Raw genomic sequence first — 22802 nt, forward strand, 5'->3', positions numbered from 1 at the left:
ATTGACATGACCAGAATCAAAACTATTCATTATTCAGTATGGCCTCTCTCTCATCAATCTCCAGGGCCAGCTGAGTGGGACATATAGAAGAGTAGGAGACCATAAATACTCAAACTCAGCACACACACATACACACAGACACATATGCACACACACAGACACATATGCACACACATACAGTAAAAATGCATATATTTATTCAGGATTCATATAAACTTGTGGTTGCATCACTAACAACATACTACCAAATGATTTTACCACCAAGTACAGACAAAGTCGGCCTACTAAAACTGCCTAAGCAGGAAAGGCAAAAACTGAGGTAAAGAATCTGAGTCCTTGAGGCTTTCTCAACAATATTGAGACATTGTGGCCTGTTTGGTCCATATACAGCCTAGGCTACCATAGTCGACATGGGTTCAAATCCGACCCACTGCCCTTCTGACTCGCAATCTCTCCTACCTTTCCTGTCTCCTCTTCACTGTACTATCTCAATACAAAATACACAAAACCCTTAAATATTATATATATATTTACATATTGAGTCATTGAAAGTTAGTCTCACCTGCAGCGTTGCTGTCTTCCCCTTGGGTCCACATCGCGACCCAGCTAGGCTCTGGTTCTGGTTCTGGTTCTAGACTCTGGTTCTCTGACTACTAGACAAAGAGAGACCAGAGTCTCCCTTCTACAGTCTCTGTGTTCTGTTCTAACTCATGATCTTTCCCCTCCTTTGACCAACGCACCGACACACACGCCCCAGTGTGTTGGAAAGGGAATTGAAAGTCGTGACTTTCGTGTTACAACATGGTTAGTTGTTCACACATACTTATACCAGAAGTGAATAAACTATAATTGTGTGTATTTTAGTAAGACTGGGACAACTCCATGGATTCTGCTAAATAGTTAATTAATGGTACCCAAACTATGTGCACTGACTCTATCTTGCACTGACCCTACGTACACAATAGACTATATATACACACCATATACACACTCACTCACACACACTACATTGACACTCCCACACAAAACCCACACACATTCATGTACACTACATACACACAAAACACACACATGCATACTGACAAAACACAAACACACATACAGTGGGGGAAAAAAGTATTTAGTCAGCCACCAATTGTGCAAGTTCTCCCACTTAAAAAGATGAGAGAGGCCTGTAATTTTCATCATAGGTACACGTCAACTATGACAGACAAATTGAGATTTTTTTTTTAATGAATTTATTTGCAAATTATGGTGGAAAATAAGTATTTGGTCACCTGCAAACAAGCAAGATTCATGGCTCTCACAGACCTGTAACTTCTTCTTTAAGAGGCTCCTCTGTCCTCCACTCGTTACCTGTATTAATGGCACCTGTTTGAACTTGTTATCAGTATAAAAGCCTGTCCACAACCTCAAACAGTCACACTCCAAACTCCACTATGGCCAAGACCAAAGAGCTGTCAAAGGACATCAGAAACAAAATTGTAGACCTGCACCAGGCTGGGAAGACTGAATCTGCAATAGGTAAGCAGCTTGGTTTGAAGAAATCAACTGTGGGAGCAATTATTAGGAAATGGAAGACATACAAGACCACTGATAATCTCCCTCGATCTGGGGCTCCACGCAAGATCTCACCCCGTGGGGTCAAAATGATCACAAGAACGGTGAGCAAAAATCCCAGAACCACACGGGGGGACCTAGTGAATGACCTGCAGAGAGCTGGGACCAAAGTAACAAAGCCTACCATCAGTAACACACTACGCCGCCAGGGACTCAAATCCTGCAGTGCCAGACGTGTCCCCCTGCTTAAGCCAGTACATGTCCAGGCCCGTCTGAAGTTTGCTAGAGTGCATTTGGATGATCCAGAAGAGGATTGGGAGAATGTCATATGGTCAGATGAAACCAAAATAGAACTTTTTGGTAAAAACTCAACTCGTCGTGTTTGGAGGACAAAGAATGCTGAGTTGCATCCAAAGAACACCATACCTACTGTGAAGCATGGGGGTGGAAACATCATGCTTTGGGGCTGTTTTTCTGCAAAGGGACCAGGACGACTGATCCGTGTAAAGGAAAGAATGAATGGGGCCATGTATCATGAGATTTTGAGTGAAAACCTCCTTCCATCAGCAAGGGCATTGAAGATGAAACGTGGCTGGGTCTTTCAGCATGACAATGATCCCAAACACACCGCCCGGGCAACGAAGGAGTGGCTTCGAAGAAGCATTTCAAGGTCCTGGAGTTGCCTAGCCAGTCTCCAGATCTCAACCCCATAGAAAATCTTTGGAGGGAGTTGAAAGTCTGTGTTGCCCAGCGACAGCCCCAAAACATCACTGCTCTAGAGGAGATCTGCATGGAGGAATGGGCCAAAATACCAGCAACAGTGTGTGAAAACCTTGTGAAGACTTACAGAAAACGTTTGACCTGTGTCATTGCCAAAAAAGGGTATATAACAAAGTATTGAGAAACTTTTGTTATTGACCAAATACTTATTTTCCACCATATTTTGCAAATAAATTCATTAAAAATCCTACAATGTGATTTTCTGGATTTTTTCCCCTCATTTTGTCTGTCATAGTTGACGTGTACCTATGATGAAAATTACAGGCCTCTCTCATCTTTTTAAGTGGGAGAACTTGCACAATTGGTGGCTGACTAAATACTTTTTTCCCCCACTGTACATACACATTACACACACACACATTCACACACACACACTTTTACGCTCTTCATTTGCTGCTGCTACTCAGTTCTTTATTTTACAATTATTATGATCTATCCTGATGCCTAGTCACTTTACCCTGCCTTCATGTACATATCTACCTCAAATACCTCTGCATATTGATCTGATACTGGTACTCCCTGTATATAGCTCCATTCTTGTGTATTTTATTTTATTCCTCTTGTGTTACTATTTTGTTTTTATTTTAAACTCTGCATTTTAGGGAAGGGCTCATAAACAAGCATTTCACGGTAAAGTCTACACCAGTTGTATTCGGCGCATGTGACAAATAACATTTTATTTTATTTTATTCTATCCTAACATTGTCCACAATACTTATCCCCAAAGCATCTCTGACTGTCCTTAAAATATATCTTGCATCCCAAATGTCCCCCAATTCCCTATTAAAGTATCTTGCACTACATAGGGAATAGGGTGCCATTTGGGACAAAGCCATCATGTTCCTCCACTCAGCAGTGTACTGTAGTTTTACTTTGCTGAAGTATCCCCGGCCTCAGTAAGAAATTGTGCACTTCAGTTGACATCTCTAAGTGGGACACTGTCTTTCTAAACTTACAGAAAAATCGAAGTGTGTCTGGCAAGAGAAAACATACCTTGTATCTTCATACTACAGTAGAGGAACATCTTAAATGTGCACCAAATGGCACCTTATTCCCTCTGTAGTGCACTACTTTTGGCCAGGGTCCAATGGGTTTTGATCAAAAGTGGTGCACTTTAATAGGGAATAGGGTGCCATTTGGGACGCAGCCCCTAACTCAGGCCATGACCTCTGTTTGCAGCCTCAACAGAGATCTGCCATTAAAAACTAAAAGCTAATTCTCGAGATAACATGACATACTGTACATTGGGATGAGGAACCCTCTATTATTCACACACGCACACACTCATACACACACACACACACCAATTATTCAGACTATTCCTTCCTATGTAATTAAACTTTGATTTGATTTGATTTATTAATAATCCCTACAGTGGATATTGTTGTTTCTAGCGGTATACTACTTCACAGGACCAGGCCTATATCTGTTAAGGGCAGAGACCTCAGTTCCAGCCCTGATGTTTAGATTAATAATACAACAACATTTAATAAATACCAGAATCGTGAAGAGAAATAGCCACATCTTGAATCTGCAACAATCAACCCCAAAACAACAATAACCTACTCCTTCATACTCTTCCAGCATTGACAGACTGACCCATGGTGACTACTATCCTCCAGCAATTTCTTAGCTTTTACAGTTGAAAAGTGATATCCCAAGTATAAATACAGTAAAGTACACACACACTAAAGGGCAAACCAATTTTTTAAAAGCAAAAAATATATATTTTTTTTACACAACTGCTAACTTTAAAGAGGCATTCAAGGAGTTGGTCTGATGGAAATCTGTGATGTCATCGGCCTCCCCCCTTGCTTGAGGAATAATAGAGGAGCGACGGAGAACAAAAGAGGAAAGGCCCACCCCCCTCTTGTGCTATGTCATGACACACAGTGGCTTGCGAAAGTCAAAGGTTTGGAAACACCTACTCATTCCAGGGTTTTTCTTCATTTTTACTATTTTCTACATTGTAGAATAATAGTGAAGACATCAAAACTATGAAATAACACATATGGAATCATGTAGTAACCCAAAAAGTGTTAAACAAATCCAAATATATGTTATATTTGAGATTCTTCAAATAGCCACCCTTTGCCTTGATGACAGCTTTGCACCTTCTTGGCATTCTCTCAACCAGCTTCACCTGGAATGCTTTTCCAACAGTCTTGAAGGAGTTCCCACATATGCTTAGCACTTGTTGGCTGCTTTTCCTTCACTCTGCCGTCCGACTCATCCCAAACCATCTCAATTGGGTTAAGGTCGGGGGATTGTGGAGGCCAGGTCATCTGATGCAGCACTCCATCACTCTCCTTCTTGGTAAAATAGCCCTTACACAGCCTGAAGGTGTGTTCGGTCATTGTCCTGTTGAAAAACAAATGATAGTCCCACTAAGCCCAAACCAGATGGGATGGGGTATCGCTGCAGAATGCTGTGGTAGCCATGCTGGTTAAGTGTGCCTTGAATTCTAAATAAATCACAGACAGTGTCACCAGCAAAGCACCTCCACACCATCACACCTCCCTCCTCCATGTGTCCTTTAGTAGTGGTTTCTTTGCAGCAAATCGACCATGAAGGCCTGATTCACACAGTCCCCTCTGAACAGTTGATGTTGAGATGTGTCTGTGACTTGAACTCTATGAAGCATTTATTTGGGCTGCAATTTCTGAGGCTGGTAACTCTAATGAACGTATCCTCTGCAGCAGAGTTAACTCTGGGTCTTCCATTCCTGTGGTGGTCCTCATGAGAACCAGTTTCATCATAGCGCTTGATGGTTTTTGCGACTGCACTTGAAGAAACTTTAAAAGTTCTTGAAATGTTCCGTAATGACTGACCTTCATCTTTCTCTTTGCTTATTTGAGCTATTCTTGCCATAATATGGACTTGGTCTTTTACCAAATAGGTTTCAATCAATCAATTTTATTTTATATAGCCCTTCTTACATCAGCTAATATCTCGAAGTGCTGTACAGAAACCCAGCCTAAAACCCCAAACAGCTAGTAATGCAGGTGTAAAAGCACGGTGGCTAGGAAAAACTCCCTAGAAAGGCGAAAACCTAGGAAGAAACCTAGAGAGGAACCAGGCTATGAGGGGTGGCCAGTCCTCTTCTGGCTGTGCCGGGTGAAGATTATAACAGAACCATGCCAAGATGTTCAAAAATGTTCATAAGTGACAAGCATGGTCAAATAATAATCAGGAATAAATCTCAGTTGGCTTTTCATAGCCGATCATTAAGAGTTGAAAACAGCAGGTCTGGGACAGGTAGGGGTTCCATAACCGCAGGCAGAACAGTTGAAACTGGAATAGCAGCAAGGCCAGGCGGACTGGGGACAGCAAGGAGTCACCACGGCCGGTAGTCCCGACGTATGGTCCTAGGGCTCAGGTCTCTCAGTTGGCTTTTCATAGCCGATCATTAAGAGTTGAAAACAGCAGGTCTGGGACAGGTAGGGGTTTCGTAACCGCAGGCAGAACAGTTGAAACTGGAATAGCAGCAAGGCCAGGCGGACTGGGGACAGCAAGGTGTCATCATGCCCGGTAGTCCTGACGTATGGTCCTAGGGGCTCAGGTTCTCAGAGAGAAAGAGAGAACGAGAGAATTAGAGAGAGCATACTTAAATTCACACAGGACACTAGATAAGACAGGAGAAGTACTCCAGGTATAACCAACTAACCCCAGCCCCCCGACACATAAACTACTGCAGCATAAATACTGGAGGCTGAGACAGGAGCGGTCCGGAGACACTGTGGCCCCATCCGAAGAAACCCCGGACAGGGCCAAACAGGAAGGATATAACCCCACCCACTCTGCCAAAGCACAGCCCCCCGCACCACTAGAGGGATATCCTCAACCACCAACTTACAATCCTGAGACAAGGCCGAGTATAGCCCACAGAGGTCTCCACCACAGCACAAACCAAGGGGGGGGCGCCAACCCAGACAGGAAGATCACGTCAGTAACTCAACCCACTCAAGTGACGCACCCCTCCCAGGGACGGCATGAAAGAGCACCAGCAAGCCAGTGACTCAGCCCCTGCAACAGGGTTAGAGGCAGAGAACCCCAGTGGAGAGGGGAACCGGCCCGGCAGAGACAGCAAGGGCTGTTCGTTACTCCAGAGCCTTTCCGTTCACCTTCACACTCCTGGGCCAGACTACACTCAATCATATGACCTACTGAAGAGATAAGTCTTCAGTAAAGACTTAAAGGTTGAGACCGAGTCTGCGTCTCTCACATGGGTAGGCAGACTGTTCCATAAAAATGGAGATCTATAGGAGAAAGCCCTGCCTCCCGCTGTTTGCTTAGAAATTCTAGGGACAATTAGGAGGCCTGCGTCTTGCGACCGTAGCGTACGTATTGGTATGTACGGCAGGACCAACTCGGAAAGATAGGTAGGAGCAAGCCCATGTAACGCTTTATAGGTTAACAGTAAAACCTTGAAATCAGCCCTTGCCTTAACAGGAAGCCAGTGTAGGGAAGCTAGCACTGGAGTAATATGATCAAATTTCTTGGTTCTAGTCAGGATTCTAGCAGCCGTATTTAGCACTAACTGAAGTTTATTTAGTGCTTTATCCGGGTAGCCGGAAAATAGAGCATTGCAGTAGTCTAACCTAGAAGTAACAAATGCATGGATTAATTTTTCTGCATCATTTTTGGACAGAAAATTTCTAATTTTTGCAATGTTACGTAGATGGAAAAAAGCTGTCCTTGAAACAGTCTTGATATGTTCGTCAAAAGAGAGATCAGGGTCAAGAGTAACGCCGAGGTCCTTCACAGTTTTATTTGAGACGACTTTACAACCATCAAGGTGAATTGTCAGATTTAACAGAAGATCTCTTTGTTTCTTGGGACCTAGAACAAGCATCTCTGTTTTGTCCGAGTTTAAAAGTAAAAAGTTTTCAGCCATCCACTTCCTTATGTCTGAAACACAGGCTTCTAGCGAGGGCAATTTTGGGGCTTCACCATGTTTCATTGAAATGTACAGCTGTGTGTCATCCGCATAGCAGTGAAAGTTAACATTATGTTTTCGAATAACATCCCCAAGAGGTAAAATATATAGTGAAAACAATAGTGGTCCTAAAACGGAACCTTGAGGAACACCGAAATGTACAGTTGATTTGTCGGAGGACAGACCATTTACAGAGACAAACTGATATCTTTCCGACAGGTAAGATCTAAACCAGGCCAGAACTTGTCCGTGTAGACCAATTTGGGTTTCCAGTCTCTCCAAAAGAATGTGGTGATCGATGGTGTCAAAGGCAGCACTAAGGTCTAGTAGCACGAGGACAGATGCAGAGCCTCGGTCTGACGCCATTAAAAGGTAATTTACCACCTTCACAAGTGCAGTCTCAGTGCTATGATGGGGTCTAAAACCAGACTGAAGCATTTCGTATACATTGTTTGTCTTCAGAAAGGCAGTGAGTTGCTGCGCAACAGCTTTTTCTAAAATTTTTGAGAGGAATGGAAGATTCGATATAGGCCGATAGTTTTTTATATTTTCCGGGTCAAGGTTTGGCTTTTTCAAGAGAGGCTTTATCACTGCCACTTTTAGTGAGTTTGGTACACATCCGGTGGATAGAGAGCTGTTTATTATGTTCAACATAGGAGGGCCAAGCACAGGAAGCAGCTCCTTCAGCAGTTTAGTAGGAATAGGATCCAGTATGCAGCTTGAAGGTTTAGAGGCCATGATTATTTTCATCATTGTGTCAGGAGATATAGTACTAAAACACTTAAGTGTCTCTCCCGATCCCAGGCTGTGACACTCTGGCTCCATGGACTTTGATTATTGAGCCAGGGTTGTTCATTTTCATTGTTTGGGTGTATTTCTATGTTGGGTATTCTAGTTGTTCATTTCTTTGTTTGGTGATTGTTCTTGATTAGTCATATGACTCCCAATCGGAGGTAACGAGTGTCAGCTGTCGGCTCGTTATCTCTGATTGGGAGCCATATTTAAACTGTGTGGTTTCTCCTTGGGTTTTGTGGGTTTTTGTTCCGTTTCGGTGAGTGTACCGTGGACTTCATTGAGTCGTCTTTTGTTTTGTATAATAGTTACGTTTATTGAATAAAGTCATGTTTCTTGGACACGCTGCGCCTTGGTCATACTTGGACGACATAGACCCTCGTGACAGAAAAACCCACCATAAAAGGACCAAGCGGCGTGTCAAGCGGCAACAGGATCCACCTACACAGGATTTATATCCACCCATAAAGGATTCATGGACATGGGAGGAGATTCTGGATGGTAAGGGGCCTTGGGCACAACCGGGAGAATATCGCCGTCCTCGTGAAGAGCTGGAGGCAGCTAAAGCCGAGAGGCGGCGATATGAGGAGGCAGCACGGAGGCAAGACTGGAAGCCTGTGGGTACTACCCAAGAATTTCTTGGGGGGCTAAGAGGGAGTGTGGCGAAGTCAGGTAGGAGACCTGCGCCTACTCCCTGGACTGACCGTGGAGAGCGAGAGTACGGGCAGACACCGTGTTACGCAGTTGAGCGCATGGTGTCTCCTGTACGCAGGCATAGCCCGGTTCGGTACAGTCCAGCTCCACGTATCGGCCGGGCTAGATTGAGTGTTGAGCCGGATGTCATGAAGCCGGTCCCACGCAGCTGGTCACCAGTGCGTCTCCTCGGGCCGGCGTACATGGCACCAGCCTTGCGCATGGTGTTCCCGGTTCGCCCACATAGGCCGGTGCGGGTTATTACACCTCCCCGTACTGGTCGGGCGACGGGGAGCATCAACCGAGGGAAGGTTGGGCAGGCTCAGTGCTCAAGGGAGCCAGTACGCCTGCACGGTCCGGTATTTCCGGTACCACCTCCTCGCTCCAGCCCAGTACCACCAGTACCTACACCACGCACCAGGTTTCCAGTGCGTCTTCAGAGCCCTGTGTCTCCTCCACGCACTGGCTCTATGGTGCGTGTCTCCAGCCCTTTACCACCAGTGCATACACCACGCACCAAGCCTCCTGTGTGTCCCCAGAGTCCTGTGCGTCCTGTTGTTGCTCTCCGCACTAGCCCTGAGATGCGTGTCCTCAGCCCGGTACCTCCAGTTCCGGCACCACGCATCAGGCCTACGGTGCGTCCCCAGGGTCCAGCATGCCCTGTTGCTTCTCTCCGCACTAGCCCTGAGATGCGTGTCCTCAGCCCGGTACCTCCAGTTCCGGCACCACGCATCAGGCCTACGGTGCGTCCCCAGGGTCCAGCATGCCCTGTTGCTTCTCCCGCACTAGCCCTGAGATGCGTGTCCTCAGCCCGGTACCTCCTGTTCCGGCACCACGCACCAGGCCTACGATGCGCCTCAGACGGCCAGAGTCTGCCGTCTGCCCAACGTGGCCTGAACTGTCCGTCTGCCCAACGCCGTCTGAACTGCCCGTCTGCCCAACGCCGTCTGAACTGTCCGTCTGCCAAGCGCCGCAGGAACTGCCCGTCTGTACTGAGCCTGCAAAGCCGCCCGTCTGCCATGAGCCTTCAGAGCCGTCCGCCAGACCCGGGAGCCGCTAGAGCTCTCCGCCAGACAGGAGCAGCCAGAGCCTTCCGCCAGACAGGATCAGCCAGAGCCTTCCGCCAGACAGGATCAGCCAGAGCCTTCCGCCAGACAGGATCAGCCAGAGCCTTCCGCCAGACAGGATCAGCCAGAGCCTTCCGCCAGACAGGATCAGCCAGAGCCTTCCGCCAGACAGGATCAGCCAGAGCCTTCCGCCAGACAGGATCAGCCAGAGCCTTCCGCCAGACAGGATCAGCCAGAGCCTTCCGCCAGACAGGATCAGCCAGAGCCTTCTGCCAGACAGGATCAGCCAGAGCCTTCCGCCAGCCAGGATCCGCCAGAGCCGTCCAGCCAGGATCCGCCAGAGCCGTCCAGCCAGGATCCGCCAGAGCCAGCCAGCCAGGATCCGCCATTCAGTCCGGTGCTGCCCCTCAGGCCGGTGCTGCCCCCTTAGTCAGGTACTGTCCCTTAGTCCGGTGCTGCCCCTTAGTCCGGTGCTGCCCCTTAGTCCGGTGCCCCCTTAATCCAGTGGGGTTTAGTTGGGGGGTGGTCATGTGGAGGGGGCTACGGAGGCGGATAGTGACTAAGGTGGGGTGGGGACCACGACCTGGGCCAGAGCCGCCACCATGGACAGACGCCACCCAGACCCTCCCCTAGACTGTATGCTGGTGCGCCCGGAGTTCGCACCTTTAGGGGGGTACTGTGACACTCTGGCTCCATGGACTTTGATTATTGAGCCAGGGTTGTTCATTTTCATTGTTTGGGTGTATTTCTATGTTGGGTATTCTAGTTGTTCATTTCTTTGTTTGGTGATTGTTCTTGATTAGTCATATGACTCCCAATCGGAGGTAACGAGTGTCAGCTGTCGGCTCGTTATCTCTGATTGGGAGCCATATTTAAACTGTGTGGTTTCTCCTTGGGTTTTGTGGGTTTTTGTTCCGTTTCGGTGAGTGTACCGTGGACTTCATTGAGTCGTCTTTTGTTTTGTATAATAGTTACGTTTATTGAATAAAGTCATGTTTCTTGGACACGCTGCGCCTTGGTCATACTTGGACGACATAGACCCTCGTGACACAGGCCCTCGCAGAGCTGTGCAGATCCAGGACAGCTAAGCCCTGGAGGAATACGCAGATTCAAAGAGGAGTCCGTAATTTGCTTTCTAATGGTCATGATCTTTTCCTCAAAGAAGTTCATGAATTTATTACTGCTGAAGTGAAAGCCATCCTCTCTTGGGGAATGCTGCTTTTTAGTTAGCTTTGCAACAGTATCAAAAAGAAATTTTGGATTATTCTTATTTTCCTTGATTAAGTTGGAAAAGTAGGATGATCGAGCAGCAGTGAGGGCTCTTCGGTACTGCACGGTACTGTCTTTCCAAGCTAGTCGGAAGACTTCCAGTTTGGTGTGGCGCCATTTCCGTTCCAATTTCCTGGAAGCTTGCTTCAAAGCTCGGGTATTTTCTGTATACCAGGGAGCTAGTTTCTTATGACAAATGTTTTTCGTTTTTAGGGTGCAACTGCATCTAGGGTATTGCGCAAGGTTAAATTGAGTTCCTCAGTTAAGTGGTTAACTGATTTTTGTCCTCTGACGTCCTTGGGTAGGCAGAAGGAGTCTGGAAGGGCATCAAGGAATTTTTGTGTTGTCTGAGAATTTATAGCACGACTTTTGATGCTCCTTGGTTGGGGTCTGAGCAGATTATTTGTTGCGATTGCAAACGTAATAAAATGGTGGTCCGATAGTCCAGGATTTTGTGGAAAAACATTAAGATCTACAACATTTATTCCATGGTTTATCTTCTGAATACCCCCCCTACCTTGTCACAACACAACTGATTGGCTGAAATGGATTAAGAAGGAAAGAAATTCCACAAATTAACTTTTAAGAAGGCACACCTGTTAATTGAAATGCATTCCAGGTGACTACCTCATGAAGCTGGTTGAGAGAATGCCAAGAGTGTGCAAAGCTGTCATCAAGGCAAAGGGTGGCTACTTTGAAGAATCTAAAGTCTAAAATATATTTTGATTTGTTTAACACTTTTTTGGTTATTTCATAGTTTTGATGTCTTCACTATTATTCTACAATGTAGAAAATAGTAAGAATAAAAAAAAAACCTGGAATGAGTAGGTGTGTTCAAACTTTTGACTGGTACTGTATATATATATAGTATATATTATTGTAGTATGTATATCTATTTCTAAATAATATATATATATATATATATATATATATATATATATATATATATATAGGTTTTTAGATTCCTATCAGAAATGTGTTAATTTTATGTGTCACAATGTCATTATGACTAATCATAGACTTGATCTGTCTGTCGCCGTGGATACATGGCCCCCCAGTCTTCTAGGTCTATCCGTCACTGTGGATATGTGGCCCCTCAGGCTTCTAGATCTGTCTGTCACTATGGATACGTGCCCCCCAGGCTTTTAGATCGGTCTGTCGCTGTGGATACGTGGCCCCCCCAGGCTTCTAGATCTGTCTGTCGCTATGGATATGTGCCCCCCAGGCTTCTAGATGTCTGTCGCTGTGGATACATGCCCCCCCAGGCTTCTAGATTAGTCTGGCACCCTGACCTTTGTTACAATAATTACAGCATGGTGGTAAAGATGAAATTGTCACATAATATCCTAGCTGTCTGATGTCATTAGTAGGGGACATTATCACAGTAAAAACACAGTGGAGCCCCACTGGTGTAGGGTGAAGTTGCCCTCCTAGGTACCCATCTACGATCTTTTTCTCTCCTCTTTGTATGTTTTGTCATCTTTGTAAAGACATTCCACACATTATTATCCATATGTATGTGTAATCAAAGAATACAATGGCTGGCCTAAAAATAAATAATAATACATAGCTTATGTTCTTCATTATTTCTAAATGATTCATGGTTCTACAAATTTGTGGTGGATAAAAGTGCCATTAGAGAAATTGTTCGAGGTTGTCCATAGCCATTTTCTAGAAGTTCCATGAAATTGTTTAGTTTTACAATTATTTTATCAACTAGTCTTATATTTTTGCGATCGCTGCAAGATAGAGAGAAATATTGTTGGTCTTTTTTAGATGTTTTTCTGTAAGTTGTCTGAATATGTATTTATTTATAAATATGTATTTATTTAAATATTAAGAATTTATAAAGGAAAATACAATAAGTTCAAATAAACGAATTAAGAATAAGAACAATCGTACTTTTATTCAGATAGCCTGGTGAAGATACAGGCCTATCACAAATTATTGCGTTATTGCACAGTACAAAATATGAATTAATTACAATTCTGAACTTGATTGATTTCTCATGATCATAATGCTTATATAACACGAATTAATATTATTCAATAAAACGAATAGTTAAAATAAGAGCAAAAATTGTGTAATGCAGTAGTGTACTGTCAATGCACCGTTCATTTAATGTAATTTCTCAGAATTTCCATAAAATATATTGTCAGAAGTGGGATTCGAACCCACGCCTCCAGAGGAGACTGCGACCTGAACGCAGCGCCTTAGACCGCTCGGCCATCCTGACATACCACCGGTAACGGAAATATTGCTTTAAAATGGTTTGTGATGTATTCATACGATCACGTGAACCGCTTCGTAAATCACTTTGAGAGTAAGAATATCGCCACTTTTGTACAAAGCCTGTTTTACTGTTTTATGAGTGTATAAATGTATAGGGAATTATTAGCAGTCGGGGCCTAGTGATTTCACAGCCGACCTACTTCTATTGGAATCAGATGTGTTTGTACTGGGATAAAACAAAAACGTGCAAAGTAAAATAATAAGCACAAAGCTAACGCTTTAAAAGGGCCAATCAGCGGTTGATACGTTCATTTTTGTACTGAATACATTTATAATATGTACCCACTTTCTTGAAGAATATAAATGCCTCATCCCACTGTGCAAAAACTGTTTGAATCAACGTTGTTTCTACCTCATTCAACCCAAAAATCTATGTGATGACATGGAAAACTGATTGGATTTGCAAAAAGTCATTTACATTTAGCAGACGCTCTTATCCAGAGCGACTTACAGTTAGTGAGTGCATAAAATTTTTTCATACTGGTCTCCCGTGGGAAACGAACCCACAACTCTGAGCGTTGCAAACGCCATGCTCTACCAACTGAACTACACGGGACTGTAAAGGCCTTCCCTCTTAATTTCATCCAACTTTTAATCTAAATCTAATGACAAGGTGAAATTGTTTGTTTATTTCACGTTGAATTCACTTTCATTGACACCAAAACTAGACATTGAACTGATGTTTGTGCCCAGTGGGATGAACTTTAAGTTCAACTGTCATACCCATCCAAATATAAACTTGTTTTACTCCAAGGTTTGTAAACAATGTAACGGTAAACAACCCCAAAACATTGGTTAAAAATATCACGTTGATATCATGGATGGTCAGAGTGGTTACATTTCTCATCAATCGTCCGTTTACCGAAAGAGGGGTTGGGGAAGACAAACAATACACTTTGTTATTGTTTCTACTGCTGATTGACACTTTAATGTGCTGTTATAATAAGTAATTGATGCCTGTGGCTCAGGGAGGAGATGTAGATGTAGGACACTGAAAATAAAACCTATTTTTATTATAGGCCTCCTTTTGGATTTTGACCTGACTCACTGGATAAACCATAGGGACTCAGCATCAGGGATGAGAAGTTGAGTTGTTTATCATTACCAGTGCATCTTGTCTGGGCCAGCTAGCTAGTTCTTTAAGGGATAGTTCAGCCATTTAATGCATATTTAGACATTTATTTCCTTAATGTTATTTATTACATTTTAGTCATTTAGCACAGGGTTTCCCAACCTGCCCCCCCCCCCTCCCCCACCCCTGCTGCTGCTACTCTGTTTATTATCTATGCATAGTCACTTTACCTCTGCCTACATGTACATATTACCTCAATTACCTCAACTAACCTGTGCCCCCGCAGATTTACCCAGTACCGGTACCCCCCTGTATATAGCCTCCATACTGTTATTTTATTTTACTGCTGCTCTTGAATTATTTTAATTTTTTTACTTAGCTATTTTATACTTAACACTTTTTTCTTAAAACTGAATTGTTGGTTAAGGGCTTGTAAGTAAGCACTTCACTGTAAGGTCTACACCTGTTGTATTCGGCATGTGGCAAATAAAATTTGATTTGATTTGGTTTGATTTGATCTTAACGTCTTCAGGCTACTCTTCACAACAACACAACACATCCTCAGATCTCTCCATGAATCTGGGATCCTCCTATCCCATCTCCTTCCGTCCTGGACCGGCCCGTAGATTTACCCCTAATGCCAGCCTGTTGTTGTTACACATCTCGATTTAAAACCAGAGATTTAATTAAGCTTATGCCCCAGAGCGAGAGAGAGGGTGAGAGAGAGAGAGAGAGAGAGAGAGAGAGAGGGTGAAAGAGAGAGGGTGAAGAGAGAGAGAGAGAGAGAGAGAGAGAGAGAGAGAGAGAGAGCGCAAGAGAGAGAGAGAGAGAGAGAGAGAGAGAGAGAGAGAGCGAGAGAGGGGGGATGGAGACAGGACAGTACAGGCACAGAGCAGCAGCAGCATCTGTGTGTTGATAGTCAGTGTGGATTTTAACTGAGATAATACAGAGCTCACTGGGTTTAGGAGATGATGATCTGATGCCTTGCGTCGATTGAGGGCACACACACTCAACCCGGCATCTGGCATCTGGGTCTGGGTGTTTACAAGTTGTTGTTTATGGCTCTGTTTGGAGACAGCAGGCTGTGGAAAGACTACAGCAAAAGGCGAGGTTCTGCTGGTGCCAACTGCAGCTGGCTGGCGTTTCGTACTGTAGGCATGGTACTAGGACTAATACCCCAGCTAGATACAGGTTTGGTTGGGGAGAGTAGATCAATGAATATTACATAGCACTCACAAACACTCTGTCAGTCAGTTAATATTCAGTCTGTTAACATAAACACACACAAACACACACACAAACACACACATAAACACACATAAACACACACAAACACACACACAAACACACATAAATACACACAAACACACACATAAACATACACACAAACACACACATAAACACACAGTACTTCACCTGCCCTGCCTCTGTCAGCAGCATGACTGTGTGATAGGATTAGCCCTTCTCTTGGCAGGTCCACAGCTGCAGCTGGCTGAGAAGCTATACTGCAGAGGGCACCCAAAGGTCAACGGGGTCACAACCCCGCAGGGCAGACAGGGCACAAGACAACCGAATGGAGTAAGAGGGAAGGGAGGGGAGAAAGCAGCTTGGATGAGGAGGGGGGAGGGGGGAAGGAGGATGGGAGGAGGGCATGGCTCGGTCAGACCTAAAGAGAGAGAGGTTTGATACGAGGGGAAGTTTGCGAAGAGAAAGGAGGGATGGCAGAGAAGAGAAGAGGATGACACAAGGACAAGATAAACTATTTTAGCACAAGTGAATAGAGGATGATGCTGTGAACCAACTTTTAAAATGATGGTAGTGGGGAATACAGTAGACGAAGGGAAGAAGAGAGAGAGAGAGAGAGAGAGAGAGAGAGAGAGAGAGAGAGAGAGAGAGAGAGAGAGAGAGAGAGAGAGAGAGAGAGAGAGAGAGAGAGAGAGAGAGAGAGAGAGAGAGAGAGAGAGAGAATTAATGAAATGTGACAGAGCAGCCATGTAGATACCATTGAACCCTCGGTGACTCAGCTGTGCTGTGAAAACAAAAACAAACCTGAATGATGCCACAAGGCTTTTTAAACAGACTCTTTCTGTTTCTGCATCGTTTTTTTGTGTACAAACATAATTAAATGTAATATTTTGGAACCAAACATATCGCTTCCATTTTAGCAGATGCTCTTTTCCAGAGCAATTTAGAAGACAAATTAGGGTTAAGTGCCTTGCTCGAAAGATTTCTCACCTAGTTGTTTCAAGGATTTGTCCAGCAACCTTTCAGTTACTGACCCAAGGTACCTCCAACCATTTGGCTCATTCCGATACAACATGGATTTTTTTAAGTAGGCAAGTCAGTTAAGAACAATTTCTTATGTACAATGACGGCCTTCACCGGCCAAACCCGGACGACGCTGGGCCAATTGTGCACCGCCCTATGGGACTCCCAATCACGGCCGATTGTGATACAGCCAGGAATCAAACCAGGGGGTATGTAGTGACCCCTCAAGCACTAAGATGCAGCACCTTAGACCACTGCGCCACTCAGGATTACTATGCTGTTTGTCAGGATTTGATATTGTCATGATATAATATCGAGCCATTGTAATGCATGCACATGCACATACAAACAAAGAAGGAAAAAACATCTGTCCAGTTTGGAATTCTAGAACTGTTCTAGAACTGGCAACATGTCTGCTGCATTTGTTCCCTGTCCGCTGCCAGAGTACAGAGAGACTACGGTCCTACTGCTTGGAGGCCTGTAGGTGGTGCTCTAACTCTATGTTCTGGCACCTGTTGCATGTCCTGCAGTTCTCCAGTAGAGCCCTACCAACAGCCAGCCAATACACTTTAGCCATACAGTCAAAGGTATTGTGCCCCATTGAAACTGAGGGGCCATAAGCCTACAAATAAATAGGCTATAGGCTATATAATATATTGTTTGTTTTACACATTTAATTAAATATATTAGTTATGACGAATTCATTAATTAAAAGATATCGAATTAGACAACCAGTGTCCCCTAAAACAAGTAAGGTGCATCACGCTTCAGATTATATTTGGTGTTGTGTTCAATTCCATTATTTTCACTCAATTCCATTCCCATTTCTTTATGAGATCGAATTTTAACATAATAATTTAATATAAATGTACATTCCACGTCGAGTTCAATTACTCTGAATGATTTGGAACTGAAATGATATTGACCTATTTATTATTTTAATGTTGGCTTTTATATTTTGTCTCTACCAGACTGTTAAAATTTGCAATTAAATTAGATTTATTTGAACAAAACATTTCAGGTAAGTGAAAAGCTGACAAACATTAGAATGTGTGTGTGTGTGTGTGTGTGTGTGTGTGTGTGTGTGTGTGTGTGTGTGTGTGTGTGTGTGTGTGTGTGTGTAAATTGAGAATGAAAAGTATGCTGCTGTGTGTGTGCACATGACTATCTAAAAACAACAACTAATATCAGCACAAAGAGGTCATCTGTAGTCTAGAAAACTCCATCAGAATCCGCAGACAGACAAGCAATGCCAGTCAGTGAGAGACTCACTGGCCAAGACTTGGTGACATCACACAACGTGGTACAACATCATCATCATCATCACCACTGTCTCATGATGATGAGGTCACAGAGGAAACTGTCTGTCTGCTGGAGCCGACTGGCACACAGTGGCACAGACCCGTAATAGCTGATCACTGTCTCAGACCTGTAATGGATGATCACTGTCTCAGAGTGGGTAGCAGGCGTCTGGGCAGGCACAAAGTGACACAGTTAGCGACCGCCAACCAGACATCCCTGGCACAACAGTGGACAGAGAGAACAGCCTGGGAAGTAGGGAGACTGGATGAATAAAGGCAAACCTGGTCCCAGATGTGTTAGTGCTGCCTGTCTTGGTCAATCCTATGGTCACTGTTTGGCGTGGTAGGTTACTTCCTGAATTTACTGAATTGAAATAAATTGAGCCGAACCTTGATAGAGAAACAGACTGGGATGGACTTGAAGGAGACTGGTTGGGTAATATAAAATTGGTATTTACCTGGTAAATTATGAGGTATCAATAACCAGTTTTCCATCCAACCTTTTTATGCGAGTAAAGTACATGTCAGATAAAAAATGTAATGACAGGCCTGATGGAAACAGAACATTTGTCAGTAAACTTTCCAAATGTCGACAAAACAAAATATGCTAGACAAGGTGGGATCTTTTTGTGTCTGTAAAATTCATTATGTGAGAAATGTCGGTGGAAATTATGCGCAAAAATTGATTTAATAATCATCATATCGAAGTAAACTTGGAGTCACGCGATGACATGTTGTGTGGTCCTCCCAATACGACTCGTCTGGAAAGCATGCAGGTTATTAGGCTACAGATGAAGTAAGTTATGACGAACTTCACAAGCAGATGAAAGTGCAAGGTGATGAGCTTGATGTTCCTTTCCAATAAATATCGAATGGTCCTATTTTGGTGACATGATGATCGATGCTTGGCTGCCATTTGACAAATAAAAATAATCTCACTCTTTTGTCCATAATAATCTCATCATGTAAACTATACCAGCACTGTATCTGCAAGCTGTTGTCTAGACCGCATGTGCCATTACCAGAGTGGACACACTTGCTATGTAACGCAAAATGTTTTTGGAGAAAACCATCAGTAGATTTGAAAATGCGATAGAAACCCATTTAACTCTTATTTGTTATTCGGTAGATGGGGATTTAAGCACAAAAGGTATTTAACGTGGACTAGGGTTGGCCCGATGTATCATTAAATCGACTATCGTGATATTTGACATTGACGATATATGTGCAAGATGGTATATCATGATGTGCAAGACTATACTCTGTTTGAACTTTACCAATCAAAACTGTGCAGCGTTATCAATTAGGCTGTATCAATATGTTGAAAATGAAGTCTAAATGAATTAACTAAGCCTTATTATTTCACCATAATAAGATTATTTAATGAGAATGTGCCTATAATACTGTAAATAAGCACAAAAATGGCACAGTCTGGAATGATCTAGTCATTAAAGGCGCAAAACGATTAGATCGGATATCGCAATATTCAGAGTAGCATATTGTAGAAGAGGTCTCCCCAAATATCGACCAACCGTAATGAGCACTACGTCATCACGCACAGCCTTTTATCCGCAACAAGTCAATTTGATGGAAACATCTCTGGTGGGAAAATGTGCATATTGTTTTTATGTGGATTTTTGAATATTTGCATTAAAATCTGTCGCCAATTGGATGGAAACTTAGCTAGTGAGTACTTTCTGGTACTTAATTCAAATAATTGTAACTATAACTACCTGGAACCAAATGGTGCTTGTTGCAAAGAGTCCCAAAAACACAATGAAGTAATTCATAGGTTATTACTTTGTAATTACCATGTTACCATGTAGGTTCCAAGGAAATATTAGGTCATTTCAGTAAAGTGAAGTGGTACCATGAGTGGGTATGCCATGGTGTACCCAACGTGCATTCTCAATTCAGGCTTAGGCAATGGCCTGCCAGCAACTGATCATATAGGTCAGATAAATGGTATTTTGTATGCACACGTCACACACACACACACACACACACACACACACACACACACACACACACACACACACACACACACGTAGGTGGATGATGGGTGGGTGACATGGTGAAAAGTTCAACTGAGAGAGGCAGAGATCTTAATCAAGGGCATGTCTCTCTAAAGTTGGATTACACCACAAGTAATAATATAACCCTCTCTCTCTGTCTCTCTCTCTCTCTGTCTTTCTCCTCTCTCTCTCCCTCTATCTTGCCCTTTCTCTAACTCTCTTGCCCTGTCTGTAACCTTCACCCCTTCCTGCCCTCTCTCTACCTTCACCCTCTCCTGCCCTCTCTCTCTCTCCCTTCACCCTCTCCTGCCCTCTCTCTCCCTTCACCCTCTCCTGCCCTCTCTCTCCCTTCACCCTCTCCTGCCCTCTCTCTCTCTCCCTTCACCCTCTCCTGCCCTCTCTCTCCCTTCACCCTCTCCTGCCCTCTCTCTCCCTTCACCCTCTCCTGCCCTCTCTCTCCCTTCACCCTCTCCTGCTCTCTCTCTCCCTTCACCCTCTCCTGCTCTCTCTCTCCCTTCACCCTCTCCTGCTCTCTCTCTCCCTTTCCCTCCATCTCTTACTTGTTAGATCACAAACCCCAAGTTAATAATAATAGCAACATGTCCGCTTGCTTCACTGTCTATCACATCACTAGATACATTTCCATCCACTGAGATCACATAAGTTTCACCTAAATCCACCAATCAGTTCCACTGTTTCCACACCAATCAATTCCCTCACCAGCTGAACAGTGGTTTGTTCTTCCCGTTCCTTTTCCTCCCACCCCCAACTCGTTAATCACACATAATCACACATAGACAAAGAGGATAAGAATCGACCAGAGAGGTGGTGATGGTAATGATGACGGAGCTCTAAAGGTTATGCTCTACTCACCCCGTGTGCTGTGCTCTTCACCTGTGGCTGGTAGCTCCCCCTCTCAACACTCTCTGTAGTGTCCTCTGAGCTGCTGAGAGGAGCCCCTCTTTACTCTCTACCTCCCCTGTCCTGGACTGGACAGCTGTGGGGGCTTCAATGTGTGAACCCACCAACCCATCCCGTCCCCGTCTACCCTCTTTCTTTCCCCCTCTTTACTTCTCTCTCTCTCTTTCTCTCTCCCCTTCTCTCCCTCTCTCTGTCTTCCCCTCTGTTTCCCACTCTCTCTCTCCACCTCTCCACCTGTCTTCCCCTCTGTTTCCCACTCTCTCCCTCCCTCCCTCCCTCCCTCCCTCCCTCCCTCCCTCCCTCCCTCCCTCCTCCTCCCTCCCTCCCTCCCTCCCTCCCTCCCTCCCTCCCTCTCTCCCTCTCTCCCTCTCTCCCTCTCTCCCTCTCTCCTCCCTCCCTCCCTCCCTCCCTCCTCCCTCCCTCCCTCCCTCCCTCCTCCCTCCCTCCATCCATGCAGCTGGTGTTGGTGGGACCTTGACCTTCATTAGTTCTGACAAGCAGGAGCACTGATTCTGTAAAGGTCGTGACCCCTCACAGCAGGTCTTGGCAGGGCTTAGTCTAGAGAGACTCACACATCTGCGTGCCCTAGTCCTGTTCCGCTGTGGCTGCCCCACTGCGCATACACATCCCTTCACACACACACACATATGGGCGTACACACACACATACAGGCGTACACACACACACCCCACGGGCCCTGTATTCAACATGCTGACAACACTCTTCTTCCCCCTCCTCCTCCTCTTCTCAAACTTCACCAACTGACCGCGCGGCTTCAAGGGCCTCGGATGTGCAGTGGGAGAAATCGCCATTAATTGGACTGCTGCTGCAAAGCTTGGGAAAAGAATTGACCCCAACCCGGGAGAATACTGTTTCCTCTCCTCCTTTAAGCTCTCCAGGGCCCACATTCCCAAAGTATCTGAGACACTTTATAAATATGGGCACAGTTTGTTTGTTTGTTTCTCTCTCTCTCTCTCTCTCTCTCTCTCTCTCTCTCTCTCTCTCTCTCTCTCTCTCTCTCTCTCTCTCTCTCTCTCTCTCTCTCTCTCTCTCTCTCTCTCTCTCTTCAATTTAAGGGCTTTATTGGCATGGGAAACATATGTTTACATTGCCAAAGCAAGTGAAATAAATAATAAACAAAACTGAAATAAACATTAAAAAATTAACAGTAAACATTACACTCACAAAAGTTCCAAAATAATAAACTATTATTTTGCAGTGGTACAACACAACAATTGTTGCCTTTCGGCTCTGCCACCAGTGGAAGATTATGTCATAGCCTGTGTTATGTCTTACTTAACACCCCCCACAGTTACCCTTAGGGTGACCATTGACCACTAGCCTGTCAGGGTGTGACCTCCGCTGTCTTGGAGTGGCACACACACACTCTGGACTAAAGACCCTACCAGGCCCTGTCTGACACCTCCATCAGGCCCCGTTGACCCCTACACCCCTAGGGTCACAGTGTCCAGCGGGTTGCCCTCATTAGTGCCAGGGGGTCCTCACCTCGGCCTGGCTGCCCCGCTGTACACCCCTGTCTCCACAGTCTCCCATGGAGAGATACGACCACACAGGCGCAGTGTCTGCTTACTCTGCACCATCTCACCCTAAACACCTTACCTTGTAAGTCTACCCTGGTTCTTCATCTGTTCAATCAATCAGAAAATTATTGATCAATGGCAATTCATCATTAATCAATAATCGTATTCAGGTCCACCTTCATACATCAAAATATATACACCTCTCTCCCTGCCCCACCAGCTCTCTTTTCCTGACAAAAGAAACAGAGAGAGAGAGATGGGGTGAGAAAGAGGGAGAGGGAAAGAGGGTGAG

General features: G+C 44.6%; 1 protein-coding gene and 1 non-coding gene across 3 annotated transcripts in view; both read right to left on the reverse strand.

The window, feature by feature from the left end:
- LOC123482952 (shootin-1-like) overlaps positions 1 to 21098 on the reverse strand; it is a 32640-nt gene extending 11542 nt beyond the window's left edge. Inside the window, exon 1 of one of the 2 annotated variants that reach the window (XM_045212182.1) lies at positions 20922 to 21098. Coding sequence is in view for 1 of the 2 variants with exons in the window: in XM_045212180.1 (XP_045068115.1) it covers positions 563 to 596 (34 nt within the window). In the remaining variant the exon portion in view is untranslated. Of the gene's footprint in view, positions 1 to 562; positions 710 to 20921 lie in introns of those variants that run through there. The other variant, XM_045212180.1, reaches the window with a different exon arrangement.
- Positions 13254 to 13336, reverse strand: trnal-cag. The gene has a single exon. It is a non-coding gene; the product is annotated as a tRNA-Leu (tRNA).
- Positions 21099 to 22802: the final 1704 nt, after the last annotated feature.

This window comes from Coregonus clupeaformis, unplaced genomic scaffold (genome assembly GCF_020615455.1).
Source record: "Coregonus clupeaformis isolate EN_2021a unplaced genomic scaffold, ASM2061545v1 scaf0001, whole genome shotgun sequence".
NCBI classification, from domain to species: Eukaryota; Metazoa; Chordata; class Actinopteri; order Salmoniformes; family Salmonidae; genus Coregonus; species Coregonus clupeaformis.